This window comes from Mesoplodon bidens (genome assembly GCF_964165515.1).
Source record: "Mesoplodon bidens genome assembly, chromosome: 15".
In the NCBI taxonomy this organism is placed as follows: Eukaryota; Metazoa; Chordata; class Mammalia; order Artiodactyla; family Ziphiidae; genus Mesoplodon; species Mesoplodon bidens.
This window is the reverse complement of record NC_138171.1, coordinates 22,919,471-22,940,533: the sequence shown is the minus strand read 5'-3', so window position 1 is coordinate 22,940,533 and position 21,063 is coordinate 22,919,471. Positions and strand designations below refer to the sequence as shown.

Below are 21,063 nucleotides of genomic sequence, written 5' to 3'. Positions count from 1 at the left end.
AAAAAAACCCATAAGTTTTTGGTTGCATAGTATTCCATTCGTGACTGAGACTCACAATGATGAATCAAAGAAGCAAGATACACAAGAATATATATTCTATTATTCCAAGTATATGAAGTTTAAGAATATATAAAACCAATCTATGGTGGTAGAAGTCAGAATAACAGTTATTTCTGGGAAAGGGAGGAAGTATTAAGCAGAGAGCTGGAAATATTCTGTATATTGACTAAGTGGTGATTACATGTGTAAACATTCATCAAGCTATATATTTAAAACTTCTTGCCCTTGACCGTATGAATGAAAAAATAAAAATAAAAACCAGATAAGCCATTTTGAGAAGGGACCAAGAGATGAGCCAATGGACACTGGTCTTACTTTGGAAGCTGCCCAGTCAATCCAGCCTTTGGCACAAGGGTCAACGTTAATGAGCACGAGACCTTCCACGAGTTCTGGGTGATTGAGCTGAAACAAGACAAAGACAACAGTAAAGAGCCCCACTCTCAGCTTCTTCTAAAAATACTGCAGCATGGTTAGTCACCTCTTACAAGGCCTCAATGCCTCAGAGTTGAAAGTAAGAAAGGTCAGAGAGGTGCTAGGGAGGATATTTAGAAAAATAGCTCTATAAATCTAGCTTAGCATCTGGAAAACCAGCTTCCTAAATTACCATCAAATGATCTCGCCTGGCAAAGATCTACGGGGGAGATGGTTTTTATTTCCACAGCAGAGGACGGCACCTGGTATCTCTACAGTTGTTTAGCTCATGGTGGGTCTCCCCTGCTGGGGCAGTGCCCTTGGGACTACACGGCCTAAGGGGCTACTGAGGCTTAGACTGGCTACTTCATACTCATACACCTTGTCCCCAAGAGCAACTTCTTAAGTTTTTTTCTAAAACCACATGAATAGGTGATACCACCCTCCAGAAGACCGCCCTTCACCCAGGAGGCATTTGGGAAAGAGTTCCTTAAATAGAAATCAATAAGAACATTTCTATGTAAACTAAAAACTTTCCAGCTTACTTTTTCCCCTCCGATTATGCTCACTATAGAAAATTTGATAAACAGAGAAATTATAAAAAGCAGAAAATAAAATCTCATATTATCTAACCACACAACATCAATCTGTTAGTATTTTCATGTTTTCTTTCAGTGCTTTCCTATGCCTATGACAAACTTTATGTGCATCTGTATTCTAACCTTTTTGTTAAGGTTATGGTGTATGTGAATTGCATATCATTACAAGCTCTTCTTATAAAATTTTAATGGTTGTAAGAAATTCCACCATAAGTATTCTCTGAGAACTATTTTTATTGATGATATCTTGCCCTCATTTGTTATTCTTCAGGTGCTCTAAGTACAAAGCAAGGCCTTATACAAACCTGTATCTGTTGACAGAATTTATAGAAAAACTGACATAAGATCCAAAACAGTTCCTTGTCATTTAACACAGCAGTAAGAGCTGTGACCTAGGCAGTGCCTCAAGGGTGTTGAGACTAATCCTCCATGTACTTACTGCAAATCTGCTGAGGATGTAAGCTCCAGCTCCAACTCCAACCCCAATGATGCTTTTCAGGCTGTGAATGGGACACACCAACATTGACAGGGTTAACTCATTTGGAGGTAGGATGGCATAATGAAAAGAATGCAATTGGGTTCAAATCTGGCTCTGATGCTTACTGGATGTAGAATTTGGTCAGGTTTCTTTAACTTCCTGAGCCTGGGCTCCCTACCTATAAAACAGAATATGACCACCTACTTCTAAGTTGATTTTAAGGATTAAATGAAATATGACTAAAACCTGGGAGTCATCCTTGACAGCTCACTCTCCTAATACCTCCATATCCAACCCATCAGCAAATCTACCTTCAAAGCATTTCCATCTGCCTTCTCCTACTCCATTCCATCCCCTGGGCAGTATCCAGTACCAAGCTATCATTATCACTTGCCTGATTGTTGTAACAGTTTAACCGGTCCCTTGCTTTTTCTCTTTTACCCCTCTCTAAACCATTCTCTCCACGGCTGGAGTAATTTCTTTTTAAAAATGTAAATTGCTTTGCTGATGTGCAATTTACATATCTAGAGTGATCATTTTAAAAGACTAAATTGGATAGCACTTAAAACCCTTCGGTGTTTTTTGTCTTTTGAATAAAATCCCAAATTCTTACCTGATTTGTGAGACCTGTGCAATCTGGTCCTTGTCTATTTCTCAGATTTCACCCTGTGACTTTCTCCCACTTGCTCACTTGGCTCAGGCCTTTTGGACATATTCCTTCTGTCTGGAATCCTCTTGTCCTGGCTCTCTGTTTAGGTAACTCCTTTTTATCCTCCAGGTCTCAATCTAAAGGACTCCTTCTTAGAGAGGCAATCCTCAATTAGCCTTACCTGTGTACACCCTGCCCTTATTCTCTATCACAACATCCCCACTGACTTCTTCTACAGCACGTAGGTTGTGACTATTTGCTTGCTTACTTGTTGTCAATTATTTCCCTCACCAAAATGGAAGCTCCACACTCCACGAGGGTAGTGACGATACTGTTTTGCTCATCGTCATATCCCTCAGATCAGACACACAGTAGAAAGTGTGAAAAAACAAAAAACAAAAACCATGTGAAAGAACTGGAGAATGAACTTACTTTAAGTGGGTGAGAACAGGAGGCAGCATTTCGGCCAGCTCATCCATTGTCGGATACTGGTACCTGAAATCCAGAAGGAAACCTCCCGAATTAGAATGTATCACAGTTCCCCATCGCTAGAACAGCTAGAAAAGTACAGGGTTCTTAGATAAAAGCATTCCCTTTACCAAAGGCTCAAAGGAGGTGATGTGGTACCCGGCAATGATTGTGGCATGCTGCGTGACTCTCTACAACTGCCACACTAAGAGGAAAGTAAAAAACAGACAAAAAAAAACTCCTACATGTTTCTATAACCTGAAGAGCAATCTCTGGGATGAGAGGAAGCCATCTGAAAAGAACAGGTAATACGGTTCTCTCCAGGGTATTTCCAAACCCCTAATAACCACTTCATTTGGGGTTCAGGCTCAGTAAACTTCTAGTAGTAAGAGTCGACCTACTGCTCTTGGTCTGCTGCTTAGGTTTAGGCAGCTAAGTGCAAAAGTAAACAAAGCTCTACTGGGCCTAGGCACACAGTTGCAAATCCTGGGCTCCCCATCATAGAGGCTGATTTGTTTTACTTAGGCCTAGAATAACCCAGTTACTTTATTATTTGCTTTTGAATTTGGTTCATGATCTAAGCCACTGGATCCTAAGATGGTCAGGCAAGCCCGAAACTGACTCAGACCAAGAATCCAAGAAAAGTAGGAAGTGTCCATAGAAATTACAGCATCAGAGATGGAAGGGATCTTCAGACAACCCCCTACATATAGGGCAGGATCTGCTCTACGTTTCACAGGGAAGTCAGCCTGCCTCTGCTTGAAACACTTCAAGCACTGGAGTGCCCTTGAGCCATTTGTACATAAAACAGAAAAAAGGAACTGGATCTAAATCTTGTTGGATATAAACTGGTCACCGGCCAATTTGTGTTTAAGAGACAGAATAGCTTGGACATAGTCAATAACATAGATTCTGGAGCCAGACTGCCTGGGTTAAAATCCCAGCTCTATTACTTATTTGTTATGTAAGCTTGGCCAAGGTACTTAATATCTCTGGGCCTTAATACCCTCACCTGTACAATGGGAATAACCGTAAACCTATCCCATAGGGTTGTAAGGATTAAATGAGTTAATAAATGTAAAGTATGCAATGCAGCGACAAGAATACTGTTTGAGTACTAGGTAAGTGTTAGCTATTATTCTAACACTGCAATGGTCTATTTCACAGCAGTCACTGGCAAAGGCAGCTCTGGAGATGAGTAAAGGAGAGGGGAAGAATTAGCATTCCACAGCTTGTGCTTTCATTCCTCCTCCAAGGTCTCCTCAATAATTATGCTGTCCAGGGAAGAGTCAGGGAGACTGTGGCTCCACCATGCAAAGCAGGCTTAGGCTGAGGCTGAGAGCTCCATGTCCACGTCCAGTTAAATGCACCTCCAGCTGACAGGGCAGCCTCCTCCAAATAAATGGTTATAGTGATATTCAAATTCCTGTCACCAGATTGAAGGTAAGGGTGGGAAGGCGCTCCCAGGAAGTTCAGAGGGATCTGAGTTCGGGCCTAGGTAGTTGGGAGTTTCAGGGAGGGACACAAAAATGACAGATTTAAAATAGATGAGGAAGGAGACGGTTAAAAGACAGTGAGAAGTGGGTGTTCCAGACACTAATGCCTTGTGATTGGCTCCGATTCATGGAGGGCCATTCCTGGATATGGGGAAACATGCAGCTTTCGTGAATAGACTGTACATAACAGTCCTCTCAGAACAAGGAGAGAAAATATGCGGATGGTCGGTTGACAAGTATAACCTGTAGGCTGTGCTAAAACCAGCTTGGAGGGAAGCACACGGCCACTGCTCCCGCTGGAGCTTAGCCGTTTGCTCTCTGAGTGTGTGTCTTCCAGAAGGTCTTGCTTGTGGTCTTACCCAGCTGGGAAAGAGGGTGCACCTTCCTGCTGGCCTGGGGCATCAACGTGACAGACAGCAAAGTGCTGGGTGATCTCCTGCATATCCTCAAAGTTAAAGAATGCATTGAAACAGGATTTATCTGCAAGAGCAAAACACTCGTAAGTCACAAGCTCTCCATTTCTCCCCAGTTTTCCTCTACTCAATCAATTCCATATCATCGTCCTCTTTCACCCCCTTTTAATCACTGTCTCACTAAAGTGAAGTGTCTGAACAATCTGTCTGATTCAAGCTGCCCTAAAGGCTGACTACCAGACATCTCAACAACTTGAAAAGGATAAGTAGTCCTCAATTCTACAGAATGTCTACAAAGAGGAAACCAATCCTGGTGTTTCACAGAACAGTCTTACAACCATAATACTGTCATTTTTCATGTATCTTATTCCCCTACCTAACAGAGAGATACTGACCATATCCCAAGAACCTGGCCGAAGTGAGTATCTTAGGCTGCTTACATTCACCATGTGGAAGACCGTGTCTCTTGGCAAAATTGCTGGGGTGCAGAGAGGGGTTTCTGCTTCAATTTCTACCCTGTTGGTGGAACTGCTTAAATCCCTTCTCATGCTAAAGAGGCAACAAAAGCTCCAGCACTAGACTGTAACTTCAAATGCAGGCCACCTCTGAAAGCCAGAGGAGCGTGAAAGAAAACACGCAGACTCTGTATGCCTGGGGCTAGGGCCAGAATCTTATATTACCATCTAGCAAAGTCCATTTAAAGTTACTTATATGCTAACACATATATATGGAATCTAAAAAAAAAATTGTTATGAAGAACCTAGGGGCAGGATGGGAATAAAGACGCAGACCTACTAGAGAATGGACTTGAGGACATAGGGAGGGGGAAGGGTAAGCTGTGACAAAGTGAGAGAGTGGCATGGACATATATACACTACCAAATGTAAAATCGATGGCTAGTGGGAAGCAGCCGCATAGCACAGGGAGATGAGCTCGGTGCTCTGTGACCACCTAGAGGGGTGGGATAGGGAGGGTGGGAAGGAGGGAGACGCAAGAGGGAAGAGATATGGGGATATATGTATACGTCTAGCTGATTCACTTTGTTATAAAGCAGAAACTAACACACCATTGTAAAGCAATTATACTGCAATAAAGATGTTAAAAAATTAATTAATTAATTAATTAAAGTCACTCATGACAGGCTATAATAAGAATACTTTTACTAATTTATTAAAGAGCTCACAACAAAGTTAAGTTCAAGCTCTGAATTTTCTAACCCGAAATATGAAAGAACCCAAAGCACAGATTGTTTTTTTAAAAAAAACTAATTGCAGTTCTACTTTCTTAACCAGTTCATCATATAATCTTCAGTCCTTTAGCAGATATGACACAAAGTGAGATATAATCCCAGTATCCCCCAAAACGCATTCAACTGCATACTTCCCAGGAACTTTAATTCTGCCATTAACATGTAGCAACGAGGAGGGAAGGTTAAGGCAGAGAGGAGAAAACCTATGGTTTATCAGAATACTGGGGTTTCTTGTGTGTTTTAAAAATATATAAAGAGATTATGTATTATAATAAAATAGGGAAGGTATAAAATCAAATACATACGATTGAGGCCAATGTCATGATACGTCAGAATAACTGGTCTGTTTCCCTTCGGTAGGCCTCTTACAGTGACGTGGACCATACCGTGAGTTGTTTCTATATCATGTTCCTGTAACAAGAGAACATAAAGGTCTCAGCAAGGGCAGAACAGACTTCCCAGGTTACTGAAGTTTCACAATACCCAGTTCACTGCTGTTTCCCACTAGCTGGGGCAGGACACATCGCTGAATTACAAGCCAAGTAGAGGGATGTTGTATCATACAGAATATTCCTACCTTTTAATTCCTTCCAGATAAACAAACAAACTAAGGAAAAATGTACCTTATCTACAAAGCTCACTTTCTTTTTTTTTTGCGGTACGCAGGCCTCTCACTGCTGTGGCCTCTCCCCGTTGCGGAGCACAGGCTCCGGACGCGCAGGCTCAGCGGCCATGGCTCACGGGCCCAGCCGCTCCACGGCATGTGGGATCTTCCCAGACCGGGGCACGAACCCGTGTCCCCTGCATCGGCAGGCGGACTCTCAACCACTGTGCCACCAGGGAAGCCCCTCACTTTTTTAAGTGGGGGAAGCCAGGGATCTGTTGAGAATGTATTCGCAACTGGCTATGGCAAGGAGATCAGCAAGTTGAGTGAGGAGCCAGGTAAGACCTGGGGAAAGGAAAGTCAAGGAAGCAGAAGATGTGAAGAAGCTGCTGGGTAAAAAGGCAGAGGCTTCAGAGCCTCTAAATGCATGTTCAACAACTGATAATTTCAACAGCACCTATGGGTGTTTCTGCCTAAAATCTCTCCCCTTCCCTGGGAGCTGCCCTTCTGTGTCATCCATACAGTACAGGAGTGGCTCTTGGCCGCCTTGTCTGTAGACTATAACCTTATGGCCATGGCTCACTGGAGTCACGTGGGCATTTGGTCCATGCTAGGTCAGCATCCTTCCCTGAGAATTTGTAATTGGGACTAAGAGATTCCATCCTCAGCTTGGTTCTTCTCTTGAAAGAAGTAAACTTGGGAGTTTATAGTAGGCATTTCCACCACTTTAATTCCTGGTTCCGGCTGTGTGTGCTGTTAAGTTCTGAGACATCCCTGGATTGCCTCTGGTTTAAGCAATTTGGGTGGGTTTGTTCCCTGCATCCTAAAGGGTCCTAACCAAGGCAATGAGTAAAATTTAAGATGCAGCCAGAGCAGAGCTCAGGAACTGAATAAAGCTAGAACAAGATGAAATCAGAGCAACTGGGACCAGCACTAAGAGTGGTTGGGTAGAAAAGAAAGAGACTCTAGAAAAAGTAACTGAGATTTATTCTAGTCTTCTTCAACATCTATATTTCTTAAAAATGAATTATCACACCTAGCCTAGTGAATTTTTGCTGACAAAGTCCATACCTATCTCAGGAAGTGTTATAGTAGCTGAGACAAAATAACTCTGTCAGTGAGAATCCCAACAAAGGCAAAGCACTTCCAACTTAATTTCCTATCTAATAACGAACCTCATCGGAGCCTTGGTTTCTTCTCTCACGTGCGGCACAGAACAATCTTACACTAATTGAACGTCAGTATATCTCAAATCATGGGCTGCAAGCGAGCAGGTATCTCTCTAGCAAATCAAACCACAAGTGACTCAATATTTCTGCTATTCTCTATTACTGCTTGCTACATCCTCTTCAAAGGCTTGAAAAGGGGGAATAAGAAATGAAGGAGAGAATCAGGTACTGTGAACTGGCTATGAAATAAAGTACAGGGTTTGGATGGGAGGAATATAAAGACATAAATTCCTGTTGCTGTATAAGCATTTCTCACGTGGTAACGTCACTTATTGAGGAACCCCCTCCACCACCACCATCAGGCTCATTCCCTAAACAACTACATTTCTACTGAACCCCTACTACCAGACCCTGGACTGAGCTCTGGGCACAAAACAGTGAACAAGAGAGATGTGATCCCTGCTCTCACAGAGATTACATTCTACACAGGGAGGCAGACAATAAACACACAAACCAACCAACCCATAACAATAGCCTGTGATCAGAGCTGTGAAAGAAATAAATAGGATGCTGTGATGGAAAATTGAAGAGGAAGACATTAACTCTATTAGCAGTCAGGAAAGTATAAATTAAATTCAATGAGATGCAATTTCATACATACCAGAATGGCAAAAATTTTTAAGTCAGATAATGCCAAGTGTTGGCCAAGATGTAGAGAAATAAGAACTTTCATACACTATTGGTAGGCATGTAACCTGGAACGGCTACTCTGGAGAAAAATTTGGTAATTTCTAGTAAAGTTAAGAGATGTCTACCCTACAGCAATTTTACTTTTAGGTATAATCTAAAGCGATTCTCAAACACACTCACACAGACAAAAAGATATGTGCAGATATATATACATATATACATATACACTGAGGCCTTATTTATAATGTCAAAAAATTGAAAGTAGTCTAATTAGTCATCAATAAGGAAACTGATAAATTATGACATTCATATAATGAGATGCAGACAAAAATGAATGAACTAGAACTATAAGCATTAATACACAGAGAAAATCTTGAAAAACCAATGCTGAGTAGAAATGCAGAAGGATCTGTATATGATATATGACTTACATATGTAGATTTTTTAAAAAAGCAACACTATACAGATTGTATATGTTTACATATACATAGATATATATATATTTTTAAATATTTATTTATTTAGTTGTGCCGGTTCTTAGTTGTGGCATGCAAACTCTTAGTTGCGGCATGCATGTGGGATCTAGTTCCCTGACCAGGGATTGAACCCAGGCCCCTGCATTGGGAGCTCGGAATCTTAATCACCGCACCAGCAGGGAAGTCCCTACATACAAATATTTAAAGTATAAAAACTTGGAGAAGGAATGTACACTAAAGTTAGGACTTGATTCCTTCTGGGAGGTGATATATTCCGAAAATGAACTTAAGGAGGCTTCGGTCTCTCTCATGTTTCATTTCTTGAGAGAAAGAAAGAATAAAGAGGGAGACAGGGAGAAACCAGCCCCTGCCAGATGAGTGACAATACAGGAGCACCCAAATTGAAGAGAATGCGCAACCATCTGTCATCTTGACAGTCAAGTTGCTGGAGCCTTCCTGTGTCATATCTAAGCCTTCAGTAGAGTCTTGTATAAATATCCTGGCTTGGTCTCAGCTGTGCTACTGAGAACTGAGGAAAAAAAACAATTTACACTTTGGCCCTAGGGTTAGCAGGACCTCCTAAGACCTGGTAATTGATGGGGATAGTGTGTGCAGGAAAAGGGAGGGTGCCAAGTGGAGGGTGGGGGATAGTGAGCTGTCAGGGAAGTTCAGAAGGATGATGAAAAGGGGGATAAAACAGATGGGGCAAAAGAGAACACATTTAAAAAGCAGACGAGGCGGGCTTCCCTGGTGGCACAGTGGTTGAGAATCTGCCTGCTAGTGCAGGGGACACGGATTCGAGCCCTGGTCCGGGAAGATCCCACATCCCACATGCCGCGGAGCAACTAGGCCTGTGAGCCACAACTATTGAGCCTGCGCGTCTGGAGCCTGTGCTCCACAACAAAGGCCGTGATAGTGAGAGGCCCGCACACCGCGATGAAGAGTGGCCCCCACTTGCCACAACTAGTGAAAGCCCTTGCACAGAAACGAAGACCCAACACAGCCAAAAAATAAATACATAAATAAATAAATAATAAAAATTAAAGAATTCCTTAAAAAAAAAAAGCAGACGAGGCAATAGGGCAAAGTAACTACTTTGTCATCATTTCATAATCTGGACGAAATTCAGAGTTAAAATCGGCTTACAAAATTTCAACTTTTTACGGAGATCTTAGCCCCTACCTCCCCATAATATGCCCTCAAATTGTGTAGCGACCAAGTACCAAAAGGCCAAGTCCTGGGCCCTATCTGTCAATCCTGTTGCCCTATTTGGAGCAACCCTTGATGGTCAGTATCTCTTATGGTTTCTCTTCATTTTCAAAGTAATATGAAAAGAAAGGAGACACTCACATCCATGTGGATTTGTAAATATATCCTTTGTGACCTCATATGTGAATGGCTTGACCAAGTCTCCATCTGGAGATGAGTGTGCAGAGACCTTGGCTATGGAGCTGATTCAGTGGTCAGGCCACTGCTGGGGTGATGCGGCCGCCACCTTTCTGCTTTAGCCAATATAAGCTGCTGCACAGGCTGTTTCTCCAGTTACCTCACCCTTCACTCCAGCATTCTAGAGGGTGTGACTGCACAATGAAAGTGTCCAATAGGCTCTGGTCATAGGTCTTTCCCAGCATTCTCTGATTACTTACCACCTCCAGGACTATGCACTTTTAAAACATGATCCTTTATTCTCCAGGCTTATAAAACCACCTGAAATCATATCGGTCCACAACACACAGAATCCATCTTAGACTGCCTCTCCCTCTTAATCAAAGATGTAGTTGAGAGATTAGGATATTACCATTAATTGATAATAATCAGTGTTCACCTTTTTTCTGAGTCCTTTTCCTTCTGCTAAATGTGCAATCACCAGAGTTATTACAAAATCTGACTTGTCATACCTCTCTGAACTTTGTTAAATTTTGATCACATCATGTGTATCAGTGCTTCTTCCTCTCCCTGGCCAGTCTGAAACAGTTTAGGTAAACTTGTAGGACAACATACTCTTGGAAATGTCAACATTCTTATTAGTATGAGTTTTATTCTGTTTCTAATAAGCAGGCTACTGTATAAGCCTTGGGCATAGTTTTTGTTATTTATTACATAGGAAATTTTAATATAATGCCCCCACTGCCTTACCCCTGTGTAGTGGTATAAAGTTCATTTGCATGACTTCATTTAATCCCATAGTAAAAGAATCTGCCTCCACAATTACTCAGCCTTTCTGCCTATGAGTAAATCATATTTTCCTTCTTAAAGTTCTATAATACATTCTCCCTGACTCCAGCCTCAGCTCTCTCCCCTCTTACCTCTTAGATCTTTCAGCCTGGTTAAATCAATATTCTTTGAGACATTGACTTTTACTTTTCAACTACCCACACTCTCAGACTTCCTACAAATCATGCTCTTCTTGTGAAAGCTTCTTCTGCAATATGTCAACATAAAATCTATCTTTTCCTATCTGTCTTTTCAAAGCCGACTCCAATATCTTCTTTACACAGCCTTAGCTAACAATGAAGAGAAAAAGAGTGAATGACTATTTAACCCACATGCAACAGCCCAGAACACCTTCAGAACATGGACTCTCTAGTCCAGGTAGGAAGGGGTCCAGGTTTGGCCAATTCAGACACCCCAATCTCTGGCCACAGTGAGCGGTCCAGGGATATGCATGTGACCCCCACACACGTGACCCATACTAAGCCAATAAGATTCCTCCCCTAGCCTTTTCCCTCAAGTTACAGGTAAAGATCTCTTCTCTTAGCAGTGAGGCTGCTGAGCTGGAAGGATGTGAATTTTGGACAGTTGGCAGCCGTCACGCCCATGCTATGACAGAGCTTGTCAGAGAAATAAACCCTCTAGTGACAGGGGAAAAGGGAACTGAGATTGGGGGTGGTGATAAAAGGTCTTAGTTTTTTCTATAAGATTCTTTTTTTCTCCCCAAATGAGAATAAAGTCACCTCTATCTTTAGTACTTAATCAATCTCCCCCTTACCCCCCACCCCCCAAAAAAAACCCCAACAAAATCAAACCAAAAGGGGAGACTGATTCAAGATGGCGGAGTAGGACATGCTCTCACTCCCTCTTTCGAGAACACCTGCATCACAACTAACTGCTGAACAATCATCGACAGGAAGACACTGGAACTCACCAAAAAAGATACCCCACATGCAAAGACAAAGGAGAAGCCACAGTGAGATGGTAGGAGGGGCGCTATCACAATAAAATCGAATCCCATAACTGCTGGGTGGGTGACTCACAAACTGGAGAACACTTACACCACAGAAGTCCACCCACCGGAGTGAAGGTTCTGAGCCACACATCAGGCTTCCCAAACTGGGGGTCTGGCAACGGGAGGAGGAATTCCTAGAGAATCAGACTTTGAAGGCTAGCAGGATTTGATTGCAGGACTTCGGCAGGACTGGGGGAAACACAGACTCCACTCTTGGAGGGCACACACAAAGCAGTGTGTGCATCGGGACCCAGGGGAAGGAGCAGTGACCCCATAGGAGACTGAACCAGACCTACCTGCTAGTGTTGGAGGGTCTCCTTCAGAGAAGGGGGGCAGCTGTGGCTCACCAAGGGACAGGGACACTGGCAGCAGAAGTTCTGGGAAGTACTCCTTGGCGTGAGCCCTCCCAGAGTCCACCATTAGCCTCACCAAAGAGCCCGGGTAGGCTCCAGTGTTGGGTTGCCTCGGCCAGACAACCAATGGGGAGGGAACCCAGCCCCACCCATCAGCAGACAAGTGGATTAAAGTTTTACTGAGTTCTGCCCACCAGAGCAACAGCCAGCTCTACCCACCACCAGTCCCTCCTACCAGGAAACTTCCACAAGCCTCTTAGATAGTCTCATCCACCAGAGGGCAGACAGCAGAAGCAAGAAGAACTACAATCCTGCAGCCTGTGGAATAAAAACCACATTCACAGAAACATAGACAAGATGAAAAGGCAGAAGGCTATGTACCAGATGAAGGAACAAGATAAAACCCCAGAAAAACAACTAAATAAAATGGAGATAGGCAACCTTCCAGAAAAAGAATTCAGAATATTGATAGTGAAGATGATCCAGGACCTCGGAAAAAGAATGGAGGCAAAGATCGAGAAGATGCAAGAAATGCTAAACAAAGACCTAGAAGAATTAAAGAACAAACAGAGGTGAACAATACAATAACTGAAATGAAAAATACACTAGAAGGAATCAATAGCAGCATAACTGAGGCAGAAAAACGGATAAGTGACCTGGAAGACAGAATGGTGGAATTCACTGCTGCAGAACACAATAAAGAAAAAAGAATAAAAAGAAATGAAGACAGCCTAAGAGACCTCTGGGACAACATTAAATGCAACAACATTTGCATTATAGGGGCCCCAGAAGCAGAAGAGAGACAGAAAGGACCTGAGAAAATATTTGAAGAGATTATAGTCGAAAACTTCCCTAACACGGGAAAGGAAACAGCCACCCAAGTCCAGGAAGCACAGAGAGTCCCATACAGGAAAAACCCAAGGAGAAACAAGCCAAGACACATAGTAATCAAATTGGCAAAAACTAAAGACAAAGAAAAATTATTGAAAGCAGCAAGGGAAAAACGACAAATAACATACAAGGGAACTCCTATAAGGTTAACAGCTGATTTCTCAGCAGAAACTCTACAAGCCATAAGGGAGTGGCATGATATACCTCAAGTAATGAAAGGGAAAAATCTACAACCAAGATTACTCTACCCGGCAAGGATCTCATTCGATTCGATGGAGAAATCAAAAGCTTTACAGACAAGCAAAAGCTAAGAGAATTCAGAAGCACCAAACCAGCTCTACAACAAATGCTAAAGAAACTTCCCTAAGTGGGAACAAAAGAAAAGGACGCACAAAAAAAAACCCAAAACAATTAAGAAAATGGTCATAGGAATATACATATTGATAATTACCTTAAACGTGAATGGATTAAATGCTCCAACCAAAAGAAACAGGCTTCCTGAATGGATACAAACACAAGACCCATATATATGCTGTCTACAACAGACCCACTTCAGACCTAGAGACACATACAGACTGAAAGTGAGGGGATGGAAAAAGATATTCCATGCAAATGGAAATCAAAAGAAAGCTGGAGTAGCAATACTCATATGAGATTAAATAGACTTTAAAATAATGAATGTTACAAGAGACAAGGAAGGACACCACATAATGATCAAGGGATCAGTCCAAGAAGAAGATGTAACAATTATAAAGATATATGCACCCAACATAGGAGCACCACAATACATAAGGCAACTGCTAACAGGTATAAAAAAGGAAATCGAAAGAAACACAATAATAGTGGGGGACTTTAACACCTCACTTACACCAATGGACAGATCATCCAAACAGAAAATTAATAAGGAAACACAAGCTTTAAATGACACAATAGTCTAGATAGATTTAATTGATATTTATAGGACATTCCATCCAAAAACAGCAGATTACACTTTCTTCTCAAGTGCACAGGGAACATTCTCCAGGATAGAGCACATCTTGGGTCACAAATCAAGCCTCAGTAAATTTAAGAAAATTGAAATCATATCAAGCATCTTTTCTGACCACAACGCTATGAGATTAGAAATCAATTACAGGGGGAAAAAATGTAAAAAACACAAACAGGGCTTCCCTGGTGGCGCAGTGGATGAGAGACCACCTGCCAAAGCAGGGGACACGGGTTCGTGCCCTGGTCCGGGAAGATCCCACATGCCGTGGAGCGGCTAGGCCCATGAACCACGGCCGTTGAGCCTGCGCGTCCGGAGCCTGTGCTCGGCAACGGGAGAGCCCACAATGAGAGGCCCACATACCGCAAAAACAACACAAACATATGGAGGCTAAACAATACATTACTAAATAACCAAGAGATCACTGAAGAGATCAAAGAGGAAATCAAAAAATACCTAGAGACAAATAACAATGAAAACACGACAATCCAAAACCTATAGGATGCAGCAAAAGCAGTTCTAAGAGGGAAGTTTATAGCTATACAAGCCTACCTCAAGAAACAAAAAAAATCTCAAATAAACAATCTAATGTTACACCTAAAGGAACTAGAGAAAGAAGAACAAACAAAACGCAAAGTTAGCAGAAGGAAAGAAATCATAAAGATCAGAGCAGAAATAAATGAAATAGAAACAAAGAAAACAGTAGCAAAGAACAATAAAACTAAAAGGTGGTTCTTTGAGAAGATAAACAAAATTGATAAACCATTAGCCAGACTCATCAAGAAAAAGAGGGAGAGGACTCAAATAAATAAAATTAGAAATGAAAACGGAGAAGTTACAACAGACACTGCAGAAATACAAAGCATCCTAAGAGACTACTTACTACAAGCAACTCTATGCCAATAAAATGGACAACCTGGAAGAAATGGACAAATCCTTTGAGAGGTATAACCTTCCAAGACTGAACCAGGAAGAAACAGAAAATATGAACAGACCAATCACAAGTAATGAAATTGAAACTGTGATTAAAAACCTTCCAACAAACAAAAGTCCAGGACCAGATGGCTTCACAGGTGAATTCTATCAAACATTTAGAGAAGAGCTAACATCCATCCTTCTCAAACTCTTCCAAAAAACTGTAGAGGAAGAAAAACTCCCAAACTCATTATATGAGGCCCCCATCACCCTGATACCAAAACAAGACAAAGATACTACAAAAAAGGAAAATTACAGATCAATATCACTGATGAATATAGATGCAAAAATCCTCAACAAAATACTACCAAATAGAATCCAACAACACTTTAAAAGGATCATACACCATGATCAAGTGGGATTTATCCCAGGGATGCAAGGATTCTTCAATATACGTGAATCAATCAATGTGTTACACCATATTAACAAACTGAAGAATAAAAACCATATGATCGTCTCAACAGATGCAGAAAAGCTTTTGACAAAATTCAACCCCCATTTATGATAATAACTCTCCAAAAAGTAGGCACAGAGGGAACCTACCTCAACATAATAAAGGCCATGTATGACAAACCCATAGCAAACATCATTCTCAATGCTGAAAAACTGAAAGCATTTCCTCTAAGATCAGGAACGAGACAAGGATGTCCACTCTCACCACTAGTATTCAACATAGTTTTGGAAGTCCTAGCCACAGCAATCAGAGAAGAAAAAGAAATAAAAGGAATACAAATTGGAAAAGAAGAAGTAAAACTGTCATTGTTTGCAGATGACATGATACTATACATAGAGAATCCTAAAGATGCCACCAGAAAACTACTAGAGCTCATCAATGAATTTGGTAAAGTTGCAGGATACAAAATTAATGCACTGAAATCTCTTGCATCCCTTTACACTAATGATGAAAAATCTAAAAGAGAAATTAAGGAAACGCTCCCATTTACCACTGCAACAAAAAGAATAAAATACCTAGGAATAAACCTACCTAGGGAGACAAAAGACCTGTATGCAGAAAACTATAAGACACTGATGAAAGAAATTAAAGGTGATATCAACAGATGGAGAGATATACCATGTTCTTGGATTGGAAGAATCAGTACTGTGAAAACGACTATACTATGCAAAGCAATCTACAGATTCAATGCAATCTCATCAAATTACCAATGGCATTTTTTACAGGACTAGAACAAAAAATCTGAAAATTTGTATGGAGACACAAAAGACCCCAAATAGCCAAAGCAGTCTTGATGGAAAAAAACAGAGCTGGAGGAATCAGACACCCTGACTTCAGACTATACTACAAAGGTGAAGTAATCAAGACAATATGGTACTGGCACAAAAACAGAAATATAGATCAATGGAACAGGATAGAAAGTCCACAGATAAACCCACATACGTGTGGTCAACTAATCTATGACAAAGGAGGCAAGGATATACAATGGAGAAAAGACAGTCTCTTCAATAAGTGGTGCTGAGAAAATTGGACAGCTACATGTAAAAGAATGAAATTAGATCACTCCCTAACACCATACACAAAAATAAACTCAAAATGGATTAGAGACCTAAATGTAAGACTGGGCACTATAAAACTCTTAGAGGAAAACACAGTAAAAACACTCTTTGACATAAATCACAGCAAGATATTTTTTGATCCACCTCCTAGAGTAATGGAAATAAAAACAAAAATAAACAAATGGAACCTAATGAAACTTAAAAGCTTTTGCACAGCAAAGGAAACCAAAAAGAAGACAAAAAGACAACCCTTGGAATGGGAGAAAATATTTGCAGACGAATCAATTGACAAAGGATGAATCTCCAAAATATATAAACAGCCCATGCAGCTCAATATTAAAAAAACAAACAACCCAATCCAAAAATGGGCAGAAGACCTAAATAGACATTTCTCCAAAGAAGACATACAGATGGCCAAGAAGCATATGAAGAGCTGCTCAACATCACTCATTATTAGAGAAATGCAAATCAAAACTACAATGAGGTATCACCTTACACTAGTTAGAATGGGCATCATCAGAAAATCTACAAACAACAAATGCTGGAGAGGGTGTGGAGAAAAGGGAACCCTCTTGCACTATTGGTAGGAATGTAAATTGATACAGCCACTATGGAGAACAGTATGGAAGTTCCCTAAAAAACCAAAAATAGAATTACCATATGACCCAGCAATCCCACTACTGGGCATATACCCAGAGAAAACCATAATTCAAAAAGACACATGTACCCCAATGTTCATTGCAGCACTATTTACAATAGCCAGGTCATAGAAGAAACCTAAATGCCCATTGACAGACAAATGGATAAAGAAGATGTGGTCCATATATATAATGGAATATTACTCAGCCATTAAAAGGAACGAAATTGGGTCATTTGCAGAATCGTGGATGCATCTAGAGACTGTCATACAGTGTGAAGTAAGTCATAAAGAGAAAAACAAATACCATATATTAATGCATATATGTGGAACCTAGAAAATGGTACAGATGAACCGGTTTGTAGAGCAGAAATTGAGACACAGAAGTAGAGAAAAAAACGTATGGACACCAAGAGGGGAAAGCGGCGGGGGGTGGTGGCGGTGGTGTGATGAACTGGGTGATTGGGAATGACATGTATACACTGATGTGTATAAAATGGATAACTAATAAGAAAATAAATAAATAAATAACAGTTAAAAAAAAAAAAAGAGAAAAGACCCAAAAGGGGATGGGTATGCATCTCAAGGGGAGGACCTGTGAACAAAGGCCATCAGAAAGGAAAAGCACAAAGCAGAAGGATGGGTAGGTCAGCAATAATTCTAGTTTTCCTGGGAGTGGGTGGAGTGTACAATGGGAAGCAGTGGGACAACAGGCTGAAAGGGGGACTGGGGCCAGAATCACATCCTTCAAGGCAAGGGGAGGAGCGTGGAACTGGTCAAGCTCTCTAACAGACTGTAGCAGGTGGCTGAATCCCAGATGTCTCCAAACACCTCTTTTCTGTGGAAGGCACTTTCAGTTATTTACTTCACTGAATTCTTATTTTGTAATAGTGCCCATTCACCAAGTGACGTGCAAGAGTTTAAAGCTGTTTATACCCCTTTAGAAGAGGCAGTCACATACATACATTTGAACTGTGGTACTAAAAACCAGTCCTCACAATAGAGTTCTGTAAATGAGTCCTCCTAAGAGCTACTGCAATTAAACAGCCAGCATGAAATTACTCAGCCCTTGGCCAGGCCTGGAGTTCTTAACCTAGGAGCAAGAACTCCAGTCTTGTGAGTTCACTCCATCATCAGCATCTTCTACACGAATGATATATTGTGGCAGACAGCAGCTTTTCACTTTCCATTAATATTTCTTGAGTACCCCTCTGGTGGAATTGGAAGGCAATTTGACAAGATATGCCAAGAGCCTTAAGTGTGTTCATTCCATGAATCCATCTAAGGAAATAATCCAACGTGTATGTAAAATTTATGCACAAAAATGCTCAGTGAACTGAACATATTATAAGCAATCTAATTTCCAAAAATAATGGAATAGTTACGTCATGGGACAGCCATATGATGAAATAACAGGCAGCCATTAGAGATTTTTTTTTTTTTGGCTGTGCCACATGGCTTGCAGGATCTTAGCTCCCTGACCAGGGATTGAACCCGGGCCTCGGCAGTTAAAGCACCAAGTCCTAACCACTGGAGCACCAGGGAATTCCCCATTAGAGATTATTTTTATGAGAGTTTTAAAATGACATGTAAATGAGATTGTGTTCTAATGTTAAGTCAGAAAAGGAGATACATAATTGTACATCCAGAGTGACCAATTATATAAGCTTTAAAAATTATATTTTAGAAAATAATATACAGGGACTTCCCTGGTGGTCCAGTGGGTAAGACTCCACGCTTCCAGTGCAGGGGGCCTGGGTTCGATCCCTGGTCGGGGAACTAGATTCTGCCTGCATGCCGCAACTAAAAGTCTGCATGCCACAACCAAAAAGCCCGCCTGCCGCAAAAAAAAAAAAAAAAAAAAAAGATCCCTCGTGCGGCAACTAAGTCCCAGCACAGCCAAAATAAAAATAAATAAATAATATAAATAAATAATAATACACACAGACATACATCTCAACACTGAACACATTAACATGGTTGCCCCTGGGTTCTGGGACTGTGAGCTTTTCTCTAGCTACTTTATAATTCTCTGTGCTCTCCAAATATTCAACTATGAGCACATACTCTTTTGATAACCAGAATATAAAAGTAAAAACTGGAAAGAAATATAATAAAATACAGTTATCCCTAGGGAACAGGATTATAGGAAACCTTTATTTTCATACTTTTCTGCATTTTCTAAATTTGATTATACACAAGTGTTATCTTTTAACATATTTACTCATGTGATATACACACATTAAATACTACACGTGAAGTTTTAGAAACATGTGAGAAATAACAATGATGATATTTATACAAACATAGTGATCACAAGTTCACAAGTGTGCATGCGTATGGAGAAGTACTGGAAATGTCCATGGAGAGAGCTGTGTGAAAATTAAAAGCAGTTTTGTGTACTTTTTAACAAAAGTAAACATTGGTCCCCCCGCAATATTTTATCATGAAAATGTTCAACCATATGCCTAAGTTGAAATACCTTACAGTGAACATCTGTATACCCACCACCTGAACTCTACCATTAACACTTTACTATACTTAATTATCATGCATCTATCCGTCTATCCATCCCTCTATCCGTCTTATTAATCCATCTTTTTTTTTTAAGTTGAGGTACCGTTGATTTACAGTACTATATTAGTTTCAGGTGTACAACACAGTGATCCAAAAGTTTTACGGATTATACTTCATTTAAAGTTTCTATAAAATATTGGCCATATTTCCTATGCTGTACAATATATCCTTGTAACATTTATCTGTATATAGTAGTTTGTACCTCTTAATCCCCCGGTATAATTATTTTTTAAAGCAATATATCACAAACACAAAGAAGCTATATAGCATTTGTCTCAGCTCTAATTCCAAATTTTTAAACAATCTCATAAGTAGAAGAAAATTAAGCAGCACTGAAGTAGATAAATGGACAATAAGCCTGCTGATTCACTGTTTCAACTGGCAATAGGCTTTCTCCTTTTACAGAAATTCTAAGTATGTCACCTCTAAGCACCCCTCCCCTCATTACTCTTATATCCCAATATAACTGCTTTTGGCCTCAGGGGAGCTATATAGCAATGAAGTCACTAGGACAATCAAAGAACCAAGAGAAATGGTACAATTTTAATTATATTTTCAATTATTGGGGGGAAAAGAAAAGCATGTAGGTGATTAGTAAAGGAAACAGAGGGAAAAGGCAGTTCAGACTGAAGTTATGGTCTCTCATGGTTGTGATGTTAAGATAACTTCCTGGAATATCATCAAAGGTTCCTTAAAGATCTCTCTGAGGCAAGACAGAGACCAGAAGGAAGCCCAGATTAACTGGCCTCAGCCCCGTGCCACATTTATGCTAATGAACAACACCAATGTCAAGGCTGAATGCCTTTCCATTAAGTGACAATGTCAGTGGGCGGCTTTAAATTTGTTCTGCTTTGTCTCCTAAGAATGTCCAGTGGTCTCCGGGAAGGCTTCAGGCAAACTGGGCCACTCTAGATGTCTCATGGCACAGTTCCTACTTCCTAGGCCTTCTATCACCTGTCGCTAGACTCCTGACCCAGATGCCCCCAATCTCCAGAACACCACATAAACCTTTAACAAAGAGACAGATGAGAATGAAGAGCATTCATGAGTGTTGAGAGAAGAAAAAAAGAAGGGCCTATGATATTTTCTTCTTTAGAACACAGAGAACCTACACATTCATAACCAATAACAGACATGTGACAAAC

The 21,063-nt window shown here is 40.8% G+C and overlaps 1 protein-coding gene across 5 annotated transcripts in view; it reads right to left on the bottom strand.

Moving 5' to 3' along the window:
* Window positions 1-21,063, bottom strand: part of NDRG3 (NDRG family member 3) — an 87,069-nt gene that overhangs the window by 26,756 nt on the left and 39,250 nt on the right. For all 5 annotated transcript variants that reach the window (XM_081256953.1, XM_081256955.1, XM_081256956.1 and 2 more), the window contains 5 exons: window positions 6,129-6,234; window positions 4,521-4,641; window positions 2,630-2,692; window positions 1,510-1,570; window positions 376-462 (listed from right to left, as the gene is read on the bottom strand). In XM_081256953.1, the coding sequence (XP_081113079.1) occupies window positions 376-462; window positions 1,510-1,570; window positions 2,630-2,692; window positions 4,521-4,641; window positions 6,129-6,234 (438 nt within the window). The remainder of the gene's footprint in view (window positions 1-375; window positions 463-1,509; window positions 1,571-2,629; window positions 2,693-4,520; window positions 4,642-6,128; window positions 6,235-21,063) is intronic.